The sequence below is a fragment of the Carassius auratus genome, chromosome 3 (assembly GCF_003368295.1).
Source record: "Carassius auratus strain Wakin chromosome 3, ASM336829v1, whole genome shotgun sequence".
Classification (NCBI taxonomy): Eukaryota; Metazoa; Chordata; class Actinopteri; order Cypriniformes; family Cyprinidae; genus Carassius; species Carassius auratus.
In genome coordinates, this window is record NC_039245.1 from 3981390 (window position 1) to 4001444 (window position 20055).

General features: G+C 38.2%; 2 protein-coding genes across 2 annotated transcripts; one reads left to right on the forward strand and one right to left on the reverse strand.

The window, feature by feature from the left end:
- Window positions 1–1625: 1625 nt before the first annotated feature.
- On the reverse strand, window positions 1626–6547 carry LOC113044081 (aspartate beta-hydroxylase domain-containing protein 2-like). The gene is made up of 7 exons (XM_026203685.1): window positions 5909–6547; window positions 5735–5811; window positions 4852–5283; window positions 4534–4740; window positions 3887–4094; window positions 3116–3229; window positions 1626–2324 (listed from the first exon to the last, which is right to left on the reverse strand). The coding sequence occupies exons 3-7, from the start codon at window positions 5275–5277 to the stop codon at window positions 2215–2217; spliced, it is 1065 nt and encodes a 354-aa protein (XP_026059470.1). The 5' UTR covers window positions 5278–5283; window positions 5735–5811; window positions 5909–6547; the 3' UTR covers window positions 1626–2214.
- Window positions 6548–6741: 194 nt separating this feature from the next.
- LOC113044074 (seizure protein 6 homolog) lies at window positions 6742–18297 on the forward strand. The gene is made up of 19 exons (XM_026203677.1): window positions 6742–7181; window positions 8761–8839; window positions 8987–9115; window positions 9214–9435; window positions 11359–11495; window positions 11714–11906; window positions 12392–12577; window positions 12703–12886; window positions 13109–13272; window positions 13437–13631; window positions 14210–14348; window positions 14462–14658; window positions 14741–14935; window positions 15473–15667; window positions 15936–16127; window positions 16219–16257; window positions 16357–16474; window positions 16985–17096; window positions 17818–18297. The coding sequence occupies exons 2-19, from the start codon at window positions 8782–8784 to the stop codon at window positions 17845–17847; spliced, it is 2685 nt and encodes an 894-aa protein (XP_026059462.1). The 5' UTR covers window positions 6742–7181; window positions 8761–8781; the 3' UTR covers window positions 17848–18297.
- Window positions 18298–20055: the final 1758 nt, after the last annotated feature.

Consider the following 20055-nt stretch of genomic DNA (forward strand, 5'->3'; position numbering starts at 1 on the left):
TTTCTGTTGAATCAAACTTACCGAACAGGACCAAATATGAATATGAATAATTTATGGATAAGAATAAGAGGACACCAGAAACATCTCTTTGGTATCAAAAGTGTGCAAAAAAAAAAAATAAGACAACAAGGCAAAGAAAACTATCTGGATACATCTTTAAATGGGAAGGAAAACAATCAAGATTAACAAAAACATATATTATCATATTTTATCATTATTATTATTTTATTTTTTCAACTAAAAAGTTGTGTTTTAGGGTAAGGGCAATCTCTAATCATTATAAAAGGTTATTTTATTACTATATAATTATTCTATATTAAATTATGAATATAGTTATAATATATCTATACTGTACATATAATATAGCTATAATGCTAAACATATATTTTGTAAATATAATTATAATTACACTACTGTTAAGTGTTTTGAGTCCTGCTCACCACGTCTGCATTTATTTGACCAAAACAGTCGAAACACTAATGTTGTGTAAAATTTCAAATAACTGATTCCTATAATATATGTTTCAAGAAACATATAAAGACTTATCTTTTTCGCCTGCACTTAACCAACTAACACTAGCACTTTTTCTTTTCTTGTATTTTCATTTATAAAAAAAAAAAAAAAAAAAAAAAAAACCTGGCTATGCGTTCTATACTAGACTAACTGAGACCTGTCATGGCACTTGTATACTGTTGTTGTTTTCTTGTTGACCTGACTGCTTCTATTGTTCTCATTTGTAAGTCGCTTTGGATAAAAGCGTCTGCTAAATTATTAAATGTAAATGTAATGTAATATATTTTAAAGAGCAATTTATTTCTGTGATGACAAAGCTAATTTTTTATTCATTCTAAATATGTTGATTTGATGCTCAAGTGCTCAAGTGACATTTCTTTTATGATCAATGTTGAAAACATTTTTGTGGAAATCGTGATACATTTTTGTCAGGATCCTTTGATAAATAGAAAATTTAGAAGAACAGCATTTGAAACCGAAATATGTTAAAGTCTTTACTGGCAGTTTTGATCAACTTAAGACATGCTTGATGACTATAAATATTAATTTCTTTCTAAACAAAAAGCAGTTTTTCCGACCTCATACTTTTGAAACGCTTATTCAAATAAATACTACTATGTTTTGTGTGTGTCCAGTGTGTGTGTGTGTATATATATATATATATATATATATATATATATATATATATATATGTATAGCAGCATTTTGTAATTCCACTGTATTATGCCAGTACTAAACAGATAGTGTAACACACATTACATCACACACATTGTTTCTAAACACACTGTCCTAGTCATCTCTTTCTAGCTGCCTCTTCATCTTATGTGGTCTCTCGTGCATTTTTGATAGTATTCAGGCCCCTGAACCCCTTTGTGATATTCTATCCTTTTTATTTTCTGTTCTGCTCACACAGGGTTCAATGCAGGAAGATAGAATTTCTGACAGAGGAGCCCTCCGACCCCAGCTGTCTGTTTGGGTGCTGAGTGTATCTGTCCCACTGTGAGTGTGTGAAGGTGAGTGGAAACTGATATTTCCTCCCCCTTCAATGCCATTGAAGCGACTAGAGGGATTAAATTTGACAAAATCTTTTATTTTTGAATTGAACTCCGCTGAATACATACTTGATTTGCAGGACAGTCATCAAGTGCATTGTTGGCAACAATATCGAAAATCAGAACGCATGCAAGTAATCTGTTCATATACAGTATTTTGTCTTCGGTGTGTGCTTCACAGGTCTGAAAATAAATTGCCATCTGATGAAATAAAACAAAATATACAGCATAACCGTGAGTCACATGTACAGTATTTACGGTGAACCATTTATCACAGTATACATCAGAGAGGTAAGGAGGAGAAATCAGGCACAGAAACCATAGAACAGGAGCGCGGGATTCTCAAGACAGGCACAAGTCAAACATAGATATGAACTTCGAAAATTGTTCGCGTGTCGTCACAGTATGATCTGTCGTCTGATCTGTATGATAAACTGCAGTTCTGACTGAAGACATTTGTCTGAAACATTTCAAAGGTCTCGGCTGAACAGAGTCAGACATGAAAGTATCTAGTAGTTAAATGATAAATATCCTCACTATGAACTTTAACTAAACCAAAAGATGTTTTGCAAACTTTAAAACAACATTTTCTGCATTGAACCCACATGAAGTGGGTTTGACTAGTGCGTCCTGGGAAATGCAGCTGGAATTACTGTTCAGGGGCAAAGATGTAGTCTAGAGCCTGTCTCTCTGCTGCAGCCACGTTGGGATGCCACAGGTCCACACTGAAGATAACTCTGGGACCATCTTCAGCTCCCCCTAGAGGACAGACGTAAAGATGCTGCTTACACAGGAGACCTCTGTACTGTAGTATCTCTTTTTTTTAACAATTATTATGAATAAATAATTGAGATCTCTGCATAGGTTTCTTTGTCTCAGTTTGTCTCTACTGTGGTAATGTGTGCCCTACAGAGTGTCAGAAGAGTCTACGCTCTTAAAAATAAGGAAGTTTTGGCAGTGATTCCATAAAAGAACCATTTGGGTTCCTCAAAGAACTGATGTTTTCCTTTGCGTGAAGAACTTTTTGTGGAATGGAAAGTTTCCATGGATGTTAAAGGTTCTTCATGGAACCAAATAATGAACCATTTTTTATAAGATTATACTATCACAGTCTCAACAATGTCTCAAAATCCAATAGAAATAAAAAGATCTTGATATGAATGCAGACATTTCCCATGTAATTGTAAAATATCCATATAATTTTTTTTACACTAACATAAGTTTAGGGGTATATACTTTTATTTAGCAAGGATGCATTATATTAATCAAAAGTGAATCAAAATTATATGTCAATAACAAGTTGTGTTATTTAAAAGGATTTCAAAAGAGACATCTCTGAACCAGTTGACACAAATAAGAAGCATCATACTTGATAAAAATGATCCATGTGCAATTTTTGTCTCAGTTAATCATGTCTTACACATATGTAAGGTATTGATGAAGTTTGGTGAACTGATTGTTGATCTGTAACAGCTCTTATCAGTGAGTCTCAGTCATTTAGTCATATTTTGATTATGATTAATGAGGTTTGTAAGATGCGATTCTCTGACCATTGTGCGAGATGGTATGCAGGAAGGAGTCATCCACAAGGAGGCAGTGTCCCTCTGACCAACACTGAGGCTCCCCACCCACCACCAGCTCACACTGAGCAGGAGTTTGAAGACCTGACACACAGAAACACATAACTTACATAAGAATGACAAAAATAACATAATCTCGAATTATTTTTCCCCAATTGTATGCAAACACTTGCATTTGCATGTGTAAAATTTTGTACAGTATTTTCCCATACATTACTTCAAATAATTTAGCAGCTTTCATTAAAAGTATTTGGGGGTCAGTACATTTATATATAAGGATGCATTAAATGGATCAAAAGTGACATTAAAAACTTTTACATTGTTTTTAAAAAAAAAAGTATATTTCAAGTAAATGCTATTGTTTTGAATTTTCTGTTCATCAAAGAATCCTGAAAAAACTATGTATCATGGTCTCCACAATAATGTTAAGCAGCACAACACTTTTCAACATTGATAATAATAAGAAATATTTCTTCAGCAGCAAATCAGCACATTAGAATGATTTCTGAAGGAAGGGACACTGAAGTTTAAAATTACATTGGAAAATATAGTAAATCAGAAACTAGTTATTTTAAACTGTAAGAATATTTAACAGTTTTGCTGTTTTTACTGTATTTTTAATGCAGTCATGTTGCTCAAAAGACATATCTTTCAAAAACATTAAAATATCTTAATGACCCCGAACTTACAAATGGTATTCTGTGTAGAACAGTTTTCTGTGCTTTCAGCATTGTGACTTACCCAGATGGCAGCGCAGACGTGTGTTTGTAGGGCCATAGGCCCCTCCCAGTGTGGCCCCAGGACCCAGGAGACAGAAGCCAGCAGATCCCAGAGAGTTACTGCTGATGAAGGTTCTGAGAGAGAGGAGAGTTCGGTACGTACACGGACATGCACGGCAGTTTCTGGCCACACACACTCCAGCGTTATAGAGCGGGAACACAGTCTGGCCCTGAGAGATCAACACATGAGCTCATCATCATACATGCATATGCACATAACACATTCTCTCTCTTTTCTCAGGCTCAGCTGTGAGGTTGTATGTGTATAACTTGAATTCTTATAGCCTGATTATTATACGAGAATGATGAATTGGATCCAAACAGATTCCTAACAGCAGTGCAGTACAGATTATGACTGCAAGACATTAAGAGAGGGTGACAAGGACAGCCAGAGAATGAAAGAGTCTTGGTGAATGTGTGTGCTGAATGAAGTAGAGGATCTATCTATCTGTCTGTCTCTTCGACTGTCTATCTATTCTTGTGAGCTGTGAATGTATAGTTTGTGAAGATGTATAAAAATAAAATAAACAGATTTTACTGTGATTTTTACAATAGTCTATTTGGCCCATTGAAATAGCTGAAACAGCTGAGCCTAGTATGTTTAGTCACCTTTGGTCCTTGGTAGCTCCACCCTAGCTTTGTATCAATCCCCCTCTGGTACATTGCTTGGAACTCAGCAAGGATTATGGGATAACTGGCCTCCAAAACCTCAATGTCATGACGATGAGCATCCCTGGGAAAGAAAGGTATGCTGGGAACATCTGGGAGGTAGAAGAGATGAGGCTTCTGAATGGATGGCCGATCATTGATCCTGGCCTAGACATCAGCGAGGAAGAAGTCGAGGGACAAACAGTGACATAAATGTTGTGATACAACACAAATATTTAGAAAAGTGCCTCAAGTTATCCTACTTTTCTCATCTCTGACCTGATTGCGCAGGCCCTTGTGAATTCGCCCCATGCCAGCCCAACTGTAGCGCTTGGCATACTCTTGTAGTGCTCTATACAGCTTCTTGCTTTCCGCTGCAGCCTCGGTGGGGAAAGGGGCGTGGCTCAACACTGGTGTCAGGTAGCTCTCTGTGCCCTCCTCTTCCTCCACCATCTCCATGGTAATAGCCGCAGATGCTTTAGGCACTGAGTGTCTGGGGTCAACCGGTGAACAGCTGGATGACCGAGAGAATGATGATCGGCCGGAGCCACTTTTCAGCATGCCAGAATGGGATGGTGGGTCAGAACCCACTCGGTAGCAGTACCAGAGGAAGAGGAGGAGAAAGGTCCAGAGCAGCCCGCTGAGGGGAGGACCACCCAGCAACGCACATGGGGGAAGCAGCACCGAGTCCAGAGACCAGGGCATAATGAGCTTATGGTGAAAGAAAGAAAGTAAGAAAGAAATAAAGAAATGATTCAATAATCATGATCTTCATGAACTTCGTAAGTGTTTGTTACATGAGAATTTTTTTCAGTGTGTAAAATCAATACACTTTGGCTATACACTCTCTGACTTATTTCCCTTCATCCCTGTTTATAGTTCATTCATCAGCTGACCACAGATGATGAATATTGATCGATTTGAGGTAAGGGCTTCACTCAGTGAAATATCTCACGCTGTATTGCATAATGACTCCTGCTGTAGTCAGTTTGTGTGGTCGCTTTCATTCTCAGACAGTATTCACGTTGCTGAAACGGATGTCCGGAGAGAACGTGACGACGGAAAGATCCGATTTTTACCGAACATTACAAGTTATCAGTCAGACACTTGCAGAGCAAATTTCTTAAATTTAAGGTTATTCTGTATATGTGTGTTCTCTTACCAACTTCTCCACGTCTTAATCAGTCTCTTTTTCCCCCGTCGTTGTCACCACGTCCCTTCCTCTGTTTATCTGCAGCCCTGTAAATACAGTAGATTCCGCATTCAGCGCTTCCGTAAGGCTGGAAGAACGACTCCTCCTTCTTTACAGTACAGACCAAAGATGCGTTTTTATTACCTTTGTCCATATACTGACGCATCTGAATGACGCGTTGCTGGGTTGTGAAGCCCTATTCTATAATTTTATCACCCCTCTTAGCCAAAAGCCGACTGGACAAGTTTCAGCACCGAGACACTGGACAGCTCCTATGCAGAGCGTTGCACTACTGCAGTTCAACCACTGTGCGGCGCAAGTGAGATGGACACAAAATACAATTAAACCAACCAAGCAGCAGTATGTACTGATGGGTAGTCCGAGGCATTTGGTGAAACAGTTCTTTCAGTTGGTTTTGATGAACTAGTTCTGGGAACTGACATCACTGCGTGAAATATTTGCGTGCTTTAAAACGTTAAGGTAAAGTCATGTGCACATACAGTTGTTTACAGTGTTATTGTTTTAGTTTGCAGCAATGAGTTCGCTCATAAAACATCATTTAGAATCTAAATGTAATTTACAAAAAAGCATCAAAAGACTTTGTTAAACTTTTTTATGAAAAAAATTGTTTCATATGTGTGTTGGTAAAACTCGTTTTCAGTATGCTGAAAATTCAGTTCGCTTCGTAAAAAATTTGTTCAGTCCGATTCGTGCATTGACCTGTTTTGTGCATCGATTCATTAGAAAGATCCGACTCAAAAAACGATTCGATCTCCTCTTAGCCTGCCGACGGCCTAAACCTAAACAGACAAAAACAACAACGGATTGTTTCCGAGGTTATTTTTTATTTTTTTCTTATTTAAAATCTGTTTGTTGTGGTTTTTGTCTGTGAGTCTGTTGTTGACTCGAGAAGTGCTCGGACCAGGCTCAGTCTGTTTCATGAGTCTGTTCATTAAAAAGATTCGACTCACAAAACGATCTATTGACAGTAAACGCGCCAACCACGGTAGGAGCTGCTATCTATGCCTGTTCCACACTCAACTGCTAGCCTGCCACAGGCCTAAACCGAAAAAAATAAACGAATTAAATATAAAACCAAGAACGGACGCAAACTGATTTTTTCCTTGGACTCGAAACCGTTATGCCATCTTCTCCTTGCGTTCGAATGGAACGCTCGTATTCGACAATAACTGGGCCGGAAGCGTTCAAATAATTCTTTAGAATCCGTTTGACGCGCAGCGCCTGTCGTGGTATTTTGGAGGGTGGCGGAGGAGCGAGACTCGGAAGATCGCGCTAGAAACAGCGAGAGTGGTGCTACAGAAAAACACGCACGAAATATTACAATAATCAACAGGACGCTGGAGGAAACCAAGAGGACACACTGTGACGAATAAAAAAGAGAGACGGGGTATTGCGGGTGCGTATGTGTTCTGTTTCCCTCCGACAGACTGGTGTTTTCGCGAGCTTGGTACCTCGCGCGACATCCACCTGCATAAACATTCAATGGATGTGTTCATGAAATCATTGTGAATCACTTGTATTGTAAATCCAATATTGCTTTACTGTAGAAAGAAATACAGGTTTATTCAGTCTAGACGGCTTGTTAATGCGTTTTGGGGGGGAATGGGCTTCTTGCGTCATAGCAATGTTTTCTGAAGCAGACGAGGAGAAGAGCGTCTGAATAAATGATCTGAAGGCTCTGCCCGCAGTGTCAGCAGCTTCATCTGCCCGCATATTCTGTCGTGGTTATCATCAGTGTTGCTATTATAAATGAACGAGCCTCAGTATTATTTCATCTTTTTAATTCGTATCACGAAACCTTTTTTGTTTGTTTGTTTGTTTTATCAGCATCGGCGTGTGCGGTAAATACTAAATGAGGCTTTAGGTGGTGACTGGGCCACTAGTAGCCCAGACCTGCTCTCAGTTACCTGACTGTCTCTCGTGTTATCGGTGACATCATTGATCACTGAACGTGGGGACATCAGGGGCATATGTCTCGTGCACTGTCAGGCCTGGAGGGCCACGGCGGGCCCATAAGATCTGATAGACGACTAGAGACCCAGTCACATTTATGTAATATTTTACGAGATGACGCATTTCTGCAGTTTATTTTTTTTTCTTTGAACTTCTGAATTAAGAAACTGCATTGTTTTCAGCCCGATATCATCATGACTTATAATAGAAGTGGTAAAAATCTAACTTTCACCAAACTAACTCATTTAACGAACTTTAGCTCAAGACTCCATCATTTTTGTCTTTCTTTCTATTGTCCCCGTATTTTCCTATTTGTTGAAATAGAAAGTTTAGGCGGGTCACATCAAAGTACTCCATGCTTTAAAACAATAGCTAATAAGCTGCATATACATGTGTTTATTACTTACTAGTGAGTTTTAGGTATGAGAGAGGGACATTCTCATTCTAGAGAGCTTTTGTTTGGACAGAATGCACTAGTATGTGATGACTTACACTGACGTTGAAAAGTCTTTTTAAAATGTTTTTGAAAGTCCCTTATGCTCACCAAAGCTGCATTATTACTGTAAAAAACATAATAATGTGACACATTATTACAATTTATAATAACACAATGTTAGTTTATTACACATTATAGTATTTTCAGTAATCATTACTCCAGTGTTCAGTGTCACATGATCCTTCAGAAATCATTGCAATATGCTGATGTGACATTTTTTCAGTATTATTCAATGATTTAATTTTTTTTGGAATCTTTAATAAATTATGTCAAAACGTTTGATGCATTTTCATAGAAAGTCAAAGACTTATTTTAAATGTATGTTATGTATATATCAACTTTTATGAGCATACATTTGACTTGATCTAACATGTGAAATAAAAGTCTCAAAACTCTTGTTTTGATTTCATGGGTTCTTCAAGATTCAAGAACCTATGACTTACTATCTCCCTTAACTTTATTCTTTTCATTTTTATCCTTCTTTCCCTCTTACTACTTCTTTTTTCTCTTGTTTGCTGGCACCCAGGCTGTCCTTTCATTTAAAAAAATGGTGTCCACAGTTTTTGCTGTGACACTGTCTGTCACACTGCTGCACCTGGCTTCAGGTAATGTGCACATACTTGTGTGAGTGTGCTTTTGTATGTTTAACTGTTCACATGAGGTGAATGCACATCATATATGTAGATTACTTTACAGAACCTATTTAGTTGAAAGAAACTAAGTTTGACAGTTCCTTGGTGCATGCTTTTTAGGTGCATCTTTAGGGACGTCAGATCCTGAGGCTCCTCCCACCATGACCTCCAGTCCCCGCCCCTTGGGAGAACTCATCCATGCTGCACTTCTCAGTAAGGAGTACCTGGGACACACCCCTGGTAGCAGAGGTCAGTTCCTCCTAAAGAGAACACAGTAAACTGCATAATTTAAGCAGTTCTATGTCATCACTATTTACCATGATCTAAATCTGGGATTTAACTCACAGGTACAACTACTAACCCGACCCAGGCCGTCCCGTCCATCAGAGAATCAGATCCTGCCTCCACAGTGATGTCACCCGGAATCCTCACCACCGCAGTGACCTCATCGGCTGCACCTCAAGCAGGCCAATCAGTTTTTGGGAGTGCTGTGACATCACCACCAGCTGAAGAAGAGACCACAACTACTCTTATCACTACAACAACAATAACAACGGTGCACACACCAGGTATCATAACCAACAAAGCACATAACAGTTGGAGACATCAAGTAATGCTACAGATTACGTCCTTTAATGAACCTCAGGCCATTTATATGATTTTAAGTAATATTTTACTGTTTTTTACAATTGCCAGGACACATTTCTTAACACTAAAGTCACTTGTTCAATCTCTTCAACCCTAACCAACGTTTAGCTTGGCACAGCTGTAAAATTTTACATCCAAAATGCACCAAAACTCTTCATATATGTTGCAACACTATCAAAGATTGTCACCCAACAAGTACACCTTGTCACTAATAATAACACAGTGACCTAAAAATGGTAATAACAGGTAGCACTGTACAGTGATTTGTTTTGAGATCTTTCTTTTTAGTATTCTATGCAGTATATATTAAAGGTCCCGTTTTACGCGCTTTTTTGAAGCTTTGATTGTGTTTACAATGTGCAATATAACATGTGTTCAAGCTTCGCGTGTAAAAAAACACAGTATTTTTCACATAATTCACCTATCTGTATACTGCTTATTCCACTGTCACAAAAACGGGCTGATGACGTCCTTGTTCTATGAAGCCTCTCCTTCAGAAATACGTAACAAGTTCTGATTGGGCGAGCGGGTCCTGTGCTGTGATTCGACAGCAGCTGAGAGCAGGCTGCCCTCCTGGTAACACGATTGGGCTAGAACGCACGTGCTGGAGATGTATTTATAGTCACAGGAGCCTTTTTACTGACGAGATGGGCATGAAAACCCGGATTTGTTTTTTTTGCACAGCCCTAACATCTAGTTAACAAAGCTAAACAGCGTTTCCCTTTGTGTAATAAGTTACAGAATCTGTTAAACGCACTTAAATAATAAAATACACTTACCAGTTGTGGTCCAGACAAATAGGGAACTGCTCCATCTTTCAAGAATAATCTTTGTGCAAATCCGGCATTAAACTGATTGAGATTGAGAAAGTTGTCCTCAGCAAGCTGTCCTCAGCAAAATGAGCTGCACATAGTTTTAAATGTGCATATTTAACTCGGGAACCAAGTTAAACATAAATTGTAACCATTAATCTCAAAGTACAGCGTTCCTGGGAAGCCCAAACAAAGGTGATTGGACTCAGAGATGAAAAAAAAAACAGCGTTTCAACGACATGGCGACAAAAACAAACAGCTCTTCCTTCTTCTCCTTCGGAGCGCAACAAGGCCACGCCCCCTGTTTGTGAATTCATGTGGGCGGTGGTTAGTCAAAAAAACTGTTTTAGTGACGTCATTACTGAAGGAACTAGAGCGCTGTAGTCCAAATGGGTCGTTTTTTGTAGGCGAATTCTGTTAAATCAAATATCTCGCTTGGCATTGAAATTTGAGCTTTAGAATTTTACAGATATTATTTATACTCTAACAACAACATTACACACTAACTAAAGTTAAAAACATGGAATCACGAAGAAGGGGACCTTTACATGGGCTATGTTTACAATACAAAAATATTCGTATTGTCCCCTTTTGTATAGATGTTAATTAAACTGAAAGGCTAACACTTGTTAGGTGTTCAGCTTTATGAACTTGTTTTGATAGTATTTAATTTTTAAGATTTGGAATGTACTTTAAAATGGTAGTACTGTAGAAACTAAGCAATTGCTGTCAGTAATGTATTATGATGAAAGGTTTTGAAAAAATGCAGATTATAAAGATGCAAATTGTCCAGTAGGTACGTATAATTTTCGGTGATGTCTTATTGATAAAATAATTAGTGTAATTTTAAAGATGTAGTCATTAATTGTATGGAAAATGTTAAATGAGCCACAGTTTGGCCCACACAGACTGCTCTTGTTCTCACTGTTTGAAAAGTTTTGAAAAAGTGGCACACTTATTAAGAAACTGGTCCTAGTGATTGTTAAAAAAAAAACTAAACTTGTCTTTAAAACTATGAAACTATCTCTCCAGTTCAGTGCAATGCCAGTCTGTCAGGAATGGAGGGAATAGTCGAGTCCCCTGATCCCCTCTCCTCCTCATCACCCTTTTCCCCGTTGGAGTGTACCTACAGCATCTCCGTGTATCTTGGATATGGTGTGGAAATACAGGTGTGATAACTTCACTGTTACCACGGTTTCTGTTATAACCTCAGATAGCCTCTCTCTACCTCAGCATGGTTACTAGCCGTTAACCACAGCTGATGCTTCTTGTTGGCATTTGCATGGGTGATATCACACTAATGAGTTCTGAAATCTTTGCCCTTGATACAATCTTGAACAACATCATTAACTGTTGTTAGGGTAACACCTGTCTGTCTGTTTTAAAGGTGAAGAAAGTAAACTTGTCCAAGGAGGAGTCACTTACCATTCTGGAGCTGGGTGGGACAGCGCCTGAGCTTTTGGCCAATGAGACACTAATGAGTGAAGGTCAGGTGATTCGTAGCTCAACCAACCAAGTGCAGATCCACTATAAGAGCCTGAAGCAAGCCAACCATGGTGTTTTCAGCTTTCACTATCAAGGTATTTATGTTGTAACAAAGATTCAGACTACCGTTAAAAAGTTTGGGGTTGTAAGATTTTTTTATAATAATAAAAAAAAACTCACCAAGCCACATTAAAACAGCAATGTTGTGAAATATTAATGCAATTTAAAATAACTGTTTCAATGTCACTTAATCCTTCAGAAATCAGTCTAATTTGCTGATTTGGTGCTAAATACACGCTTCTTATTATTATCAATGTCAAAAATAGTGGTGCTGCAGTATGAGTAAGAACAGTATGTATTTGGATTAGCAATCTTTTATCATTATAAATGTCTTTACTGTCACTTTTGATCAATCAATGCATCCTTGCCAAATAAAAAGATTAATTTCTTAATTACTTTATTTCTTAATAACTAACTGACCCCAAAACTTTTAACCTGTACTGTAAGCGAAGTGTAGTTTCTCTGTTTTGACATGAGAGGAATGACAGAGTTGTCTTGTTCTGTTAATAACCCATTCCAGCGTTCCTCCTGTCCTGCTCGTTTCCTCTCTCCCCTGAGGGCGGTGGAGTGACCGTAACTGATATTCATCCTGGGGGTCAGGCTCACTTCCATTGTGATCCTGGATTTGAGGTCAGAGGTCATGAGATTGCAACCTGTTTGAATTCCACCCGACCCAAATGGAGCACCCCAGAACCCCAGTGTGTGGGTGGGTTGTGATTTTCGTTCAGTTATTAAATTATTATTATTATTATTTTTATCTACAGTTGCTTGAAGACAATTCTGTTTATTGCCATGTGTATAAGCATTCACATGTGTTTTTGTAAATTAAAGCTGTATCTTGTGGAGGGTGGATTAGAAATGCTACTGTTGGACGCATTCTGTCCCCAACCCTCCCCTCTGCAAGTAACCATAGCAGCGGGAGCAACCTGAGCTGTCATTGGCTGCTGGAAGCCAAGGAAGGTCACAGGCTCCACCTCCATTTTGAGAGGGTGGCTCTTGATGAAGACAATGACAAGTAAGAGTTCATGTCTTCCTTAATCTTGTGTATTAGGTTACTTATTTTGATTATTGTCTCCGCTCATGTAGTTGCAATACTGTATAACAGAATTTTCTGTTGATGAATGAACACCAAATGAGATCTACTACTACTTCCAGTACAACTTTGTGGATCCTTACTTTCTTTTAATGTCACAATTTTCTTAATGTTCTTTTCCATTCCCCTTCATCCCTTTCCTAGGCTGATTGTGCGTAGTGGGAATAGCACTACAGCTCCGCTCCTCTTCGACTCGGATCTGGATGACATTCCAGAACGAGGCTTCGTGAGCGAGGGAATGTCTCTCTATGTGGAGCTCACAGCAGATTCTTCCTCCATCCCACTACTGCTGGCACTCCGCTATGAGGGTAAGATAACATGGTACACATTCAACAAAATAGATTTCAGTACTATAAACTTTGTCATTATTTTTACATTTAACAGTAAACAACAGTAAAATGTTACCGGGATGCAGAATACTTCCGCTCTCTTACTTAATAACTTAACCTACTTCCTCTTCTCTCTCTTTCAGCCTTTGATGGGGAACACTGTTATGAACCTTACTTGCCTCATGGGAATTTCAGCAGCAGTGACATCACCTTCCCATTGGGTACTATAGTAACCTTCTCATGCTCTCCTGGTTTCGTCATGGAGCAAGGCTCAGGAGTTATGGAGTGTGTTGACCCCAATGACCCTCACTGGAATGAGAGTGAACCTGTCTGCAGAGGTAGCCATATATTACATATTTACAATATCTGTACACTACCATTCATAAGTTTGGGATCAGTCAAATTTTAAATATTTTTTCATTAAAGAAAATAATACTTCAATTCATCAAGCACATATTTGATCAAAAGTGACAGTAAAGTCTTTTACATTGTTACAAAAATATTTTATTTCAAATAAATGCTGTACTTCATCAAAGAATGCTGAAAATAATGTAAACTTTGTTGTTATTTCACTATTTTACAATATGTACTGTTTTTGTAATCAAATAAATGCAACCTTGGTAGACAAAACTTATTTTTGTCTAAAAATCTTACCGACTTCAAACTTATGAAAGGTGGTGTTATGCCATCTTAAGGTGGTGTTAAGTCATCTACTGATCCTAGTCAATTTATCATCAATTTACTTCATTCATTTCATTTAGTGTGAATTATAAAGAATAGGTTAATCCTTATGTCCTAAAGCAAATTTCACAACAGTCTTAAAATGTATCTACTAGGCATTCAACTTAAGTAATCACTCTGGCCTAATAATATGAAGCTGTTTTAATATGATTCCATCTCTTTCTCTTCTTCTCAGCTTTGTGCGGCGGGGAGCTCACGGACTCAGTGGGAACTGTGTTGTCTCCTGACTGGCCACAGAGCTACTCTAAGGGGCAGGACTGTGTGTGGCAAATACATGTCAGCGAGGACAAGCGCATTGAGCTGGATGTACAAATGTAAGTATCTAAATTTGTATCTAAAAAATGTAAGTAAATCTATTTGATTGAAACTGTTTGTGCTCAATTCAGGTTTTGGTTTAATTCTATATTTTCCTGTCTTTTGCTTGCAGACTTAACATCCGCCATAATGACATTCTAACTCTGTTTGATGGCCATGATCTGACGTCACATGTGATTGGCCAGTACCTGGGCTCAAGAGAAAGGTTCAGGGCTGTATCAGGAGGTTCAGAGGTCACCATTCAGTTTCAGAGTGATCCCGATGACTCTACATTTATACTGAGCCAAGGTTTCCTCATTCACTACAGAGGTAAATGTCAAAAGGCTTGTCCTTTTCCTGTATCTTTTGTGCTGTAGCTTACAGTGAAGCCGCTTCCTTTTATTTCTTGCAGAGGTGGAACCAAATGACACATGTCCTGTGCTTCCACAAATTGAGTTTGGCTGGAGCAGCTCCTCCCACCCATCTCTGGTGAGAGGCAGTGTGTTAACCTATCAGTGTCAGCCTGGTTATGACATCGTTGGCTCTGACATCATCACCTGCCAGTGGGATCTCTCCTGGAGCAACAACCCACCCACCTGTGTGAAAAGTGAGCTGAGTTATGTTTAACTTTAGAACACATTGAGGTATTTAACGGTTCATATTTTGAACGTTTATGGCGCTTTTCCACTGAATGGTACGGTACACTTGTAGGTGGGGGGGGAACCATACCGTTACCAAAACATGACATGTAAACATGACATGACATGTAAACTCTGCTGATCACTGATTGGCTGGAGAGAATCATCACTAACTGCTTCACAAGGATCGAACTAATTTGAATGAGTTCACCTTTTTTTTAACAATCAAAAAATGTCTGTTTCATTCTCTGTTGAGGAAGTAGACATTTCTTTTGTTGACAGCTGAAGAGCAGATCCAGTGAAAGCTTCATGGGGTGACATAGAATTAAAAAGTTTTATAGCAACATTTCAATAATCCCGCCCACTCTAATCATGCCCACTCTAATAACCCTGTACTGAGCCGAGTCGTACCACGCAGTGGAAAACTTGCTTTAGTAGATTCATCATTTGACTATTTGATTAATAATGTACAAACACTTTTTCTCCTGGCTTTGATATCTCTTTAGTCCAACAGTGCCCTGATCCAGGAGAAGTGGTCAATGGAGCACGCTCAGTACATCCGGAGTCTGGTTTTGCTGTGGGGACAGTGGTACGCTTCACATGTAACCAAGGTTATCAGCTGGAAGGCCCGAACCAGATCTCCTGCCATGGAAGAGACACCGGCATGCCCAAATGGAGTGACCGCAGCCCAAAGTGTGTCTGTGAGTACACGTTATATTTGTGCACATGATGAGGTATGTGGGAGATTGTGTCTGGTGGGAGAAAAGATTCTGTATGGATTTAAAGGTGCACTAAGTGATTTTTAAAAAACACTTTTGACCACTCTTACTCTTACTGACCCCAAACTTGTGAATGCTAGTATATGCAGGATAAAACATTACAAATACAGCTAAATATTTTTTCCCAAGTACCAGTGAGGAGTTCTCTCTAATGTATTAATGTGTTACCCTTTATTTTCCTGCTAAACAGTGAAATATGATCCATGCCCAAACCCTGGCGTGCCTGACAATGGTTACCAGACTCTGTACAAGCACAGTTACCAGGCAGGCGAGACGCTGCGTTTCTTCTGCTATGAGGGTTATGAGCTCATTGGGGAAGTCATCATCAACTGTGTCCCAGGACACCCCTCTCAGTGGAATAGCCCACCACCCTTCTGTAAAGGTATGTGGATGTGAACTAGTCTAATACATAGAGAGTAAGCATTTCTGATTGAAGAGTCTGTCTGTAAATGTCATGTTTTATTTATTTGCAGTGGCCTATGAAGGGCTACTGGATGATCATAAATTGGAGGGTAACTTTGATTATGAATGTTAAGTACTATTTATATTTGATAATTTGGCCCACTGTGTCACATTATGATGTCCATTTTATTAACTTCCACTCTTTGCAGTTTCTCAGTCATTAGAAGCCTCTCATCAAATGCTGAGTGAGAACATTGCATTGGCTATCATCCTGCCAATCATTCTGGTCATCCTTCTGATTGGTGGTATCTACATGTACTATACCAAGTAAGTTTGGAATGCTTGGGTTTCTCATTGCTTTTCATTTGTGTTAAAAGTTAACATGGAATCAAACTAAATACACTGAACAAACATTTGGGAAAATTGTTTGAATAAATTGCTTTATTTAAACAGTTTTCACTGAGAAATTGTTAGTAAATAATTAAAAGAATCAACTTTGGATTTTTTTTTCTTATTTTGCATAATTTATTAAAACACCTTATTTCAGAAAACATTTTTTTGTTGCTTCTTGGTCTGGAAATTGGAAAGAAAGAAAGGTGTGGCTCTCTGACTTTTTGGAAGTCATGGCATGGAGTGGCCACTTTACACATTTTGCTAATCCAGTTTCCTATGGATAAAATAAATCCTGCTTTTAATTTGACTCTGAAATTTATACAAGTAATAAAGCAGAATGGTTTGCTAGTACAATTTCTTGTTGACTTTAAAAAAACTGTGATTTTCCCCGATTGTCAAACCCTTCTTCACCCCTCTGTGGTCGTCTCTTCCTGTCTCTCTCAGTGTGTGTAGGTGGCAGTGGAAACCGTTGTTCTGGAAGTCTCTCTCTCACACTCACTCCTACAGTCCCATAACAGTGGAGTCTGACTTTAACAACCCTCTCTATGAAGCAGGGGTAAGATGCTCACATCCTAGCAGAATTTGTACTTACAAAATATACTTACAAATATGAACCTGAACACCAATAAAACAAAGCCATGTCCGCCCATGTATTTTCTCTTTAGGGAATCATAGTCTGTTTGCTATCTTCGATCGTGCAGATCTTCCAGCTCAGCATTATTTTATTTGTAGAAATAGTTACACTACAATTCAAAAGTTTGGGTTTAATGTTTTTGGAAGTCTCTTATGCTCACCAATGCTACAGTTATTTGATCAAAAAGAAATATTACATTTCAAATTATTATTTTTATTTACTTTATTATTTATTTGACAAAGAATCATTGCTCCAGTCTTCAGTGTGACATGATCCTTCAGAAATCATTCTGATATGATGCTTTGCTGCTCAAGAAACAGTTGTGCAGCTTAATTTTTTTTACTTTTTTATTTTTTACTTTTACTCAATATAATGCATCTTTGCTGAATAAAACTGTTTCTTTTTTAAAGCAATAAGTTCATACTGACTCCAGACTTTTAAACTGTAGTGCAGATGATGCTGTATCATCATATACATTTAAAAAAGGGTCTTTTCAATCTTTTTTGTTTTATTTAGTGTCAGTTTATCTGTATTACAATATATTAATAAAAAAAGCAAAAACCAAGCAACACTGCTATGCTTTAGATGATGATTTTTTTGTATTTGCTAGTAAAGTGCGTTTTGTTTCCCTCTCTCACTGTAGGACACACGAGAGTATGAAGTGTCCATCTGAGACAGGAGTTGGCAAATGAATCCTAATGTTGGGTGACTGAAAAGGAGAAGAAAAGGAAGGATACTGTTATTTTTTCTCTCTGCAAGACATTCATTTGTTTTATTCAATTAATTACAACACATAAATCTCACTCTACACAGTCTCTCTCTCCTCCGTCTCTGTCGATTCACTGATGTATGTACAAATCAAGTGCGTTTGCTCGTGAGTCTATGCAGGTGCCTGTGTAGTATGTTAGGCTACGTTCACACTGCAGGCTGAAACGACCCAATTCCGATATTTTTGCCCCTATGCAACCTGTATCTGGTCTTTTCATGACAGTCTATCGACACAGATCCGATGTTTTCAAATGTGACCCAGGCCACTTGGGTATGTGGTCCTGAATCCGATACGTATCCGATCTTTTGAAATGCGACCTCCGTCTGAATGGCCAGGCCACATGTATCCGACCCGTACGTCATTGATACGCTACAAACGTCATAATTCTGCGTTGAAATAGGCGGGAAAGAGAAGAGCCACTCACATCAGTTTCCCACCACTCCTGGCTGCGACTCCGCACCCACACGTTTCTCTGGACCAACGTTGCTAACACTCTGCTCCACAAAACGCCATGGCCAAAAACCTTGCTCTCCTCCTTCTTTTTAATTTTCTTCTTAAAACGAGAAGATTGTAATTGTGCTGGCTCCGTTGGGAAAATAACTTTAATATTGCAAAAAGAGCTCCGCTGTTGACTACACTGTTGTTGACATCAATGTTTATCGTTAGCTACTTCCGCAAACAACGAGTGAAGTCGATCACCGTTGAGTACTCTTCTGTACATGCGGGTCACTTCTGGGTCATTTCACGTTCACACAGGAGATCACAAAAGGTCGCATTTAATTGGAAATGTGAACGGCCTTGCAAAAAAATCAAATTTAAAAAAAAAATCGGAATTGAGTATTAAGCCCTGCAGTGTGAACGTAGCCTTAGTGAGTGTTTACGTGTTTGTATGTTATTAGCTGTATATGTACATCAGAAATACAGAAAATAACAACAAAATAGTTGTAAGTACATATTGTGAGTATGACTCCCACAGTCAAGCATGTTTTCTAGGAACTGTAAAGTGATGGAGTCAAAGACAGAAAGAAAGAAAGAAATTGAATGGGGAGAGAGAAAGAGAGAGACTTTGACACAAGTGAGACAAAGATAAGTACACATACTGCACGTATATAATCTGAAATATGAAAACTATACTCTCATGTTACCATATTTGTATACAGACACATGGCCACACATTTACAAACACATATACATGATGACAGGAACATATTGAATGTAAATATTTTGATTGAATATGGAGTATAAAACAGATTCGGTGCCAAAATACATCCCATAATGTGACATCACTTCACGTTTCACTGGTTGCCATAGTATTTCTCACATCATAATGTAATAATGAGGACAATGCCATCATTTCATATTGTTCTTTGCTGTTTCTTAAGAATCTATTTCTGCTTGATGTTGAATGACCATGTTTCAGAGGCGCAGAATGTCCTCTCGCTTACAGCACGCAACGATTGTATATTTTACCGCTTCAGCTTAGGATTCATGATCAATTATACTTACTGTCATTGTTATCAGAGTTGATGTTGTCGCATATGCACTATGTTGAGGAAAAATATATACAGGAGAAAAAAAACTGTTTGCTGTGATGCAGTAATCGAATTGAAATGCTTTTTATGAATTGCATTTTTTATTTATTTATCTCATGGTTTGTTGTTAACATGCAGTGAGTTTCGTCTTTTCCATTGTGCCATTACCAGAGCTCATGTTGTGGAGGGCTTTGTTGCATTATAGTATTACTTGATTGTTATTTATTTATCAACATAATATACTTGTCACAAAGACATTTATTTGCTAAGATTTAAGATTAAATAAAATTCTCTGTTGGATGGTGAATGTGTCTTTCATAAATGAAAACTTAATGGATAATACACACTGGTATTTCTTGCCATCAGCAAAAGTATATATTTGTCTGTATCTATACATTGTTCAACGTATATAAGTACTGTATGTGTGTGTGTGTGTGTGCATAAATACACACAATATAGATAAATTACACATACACACATGTGCATGATTGTATAAACAATCACATGGTCCCCTAATTTACGTATTTCACGTTCCCAAGAAAAGGAGAAATAGTTTTAAAATTGACATGATATTTTGTGT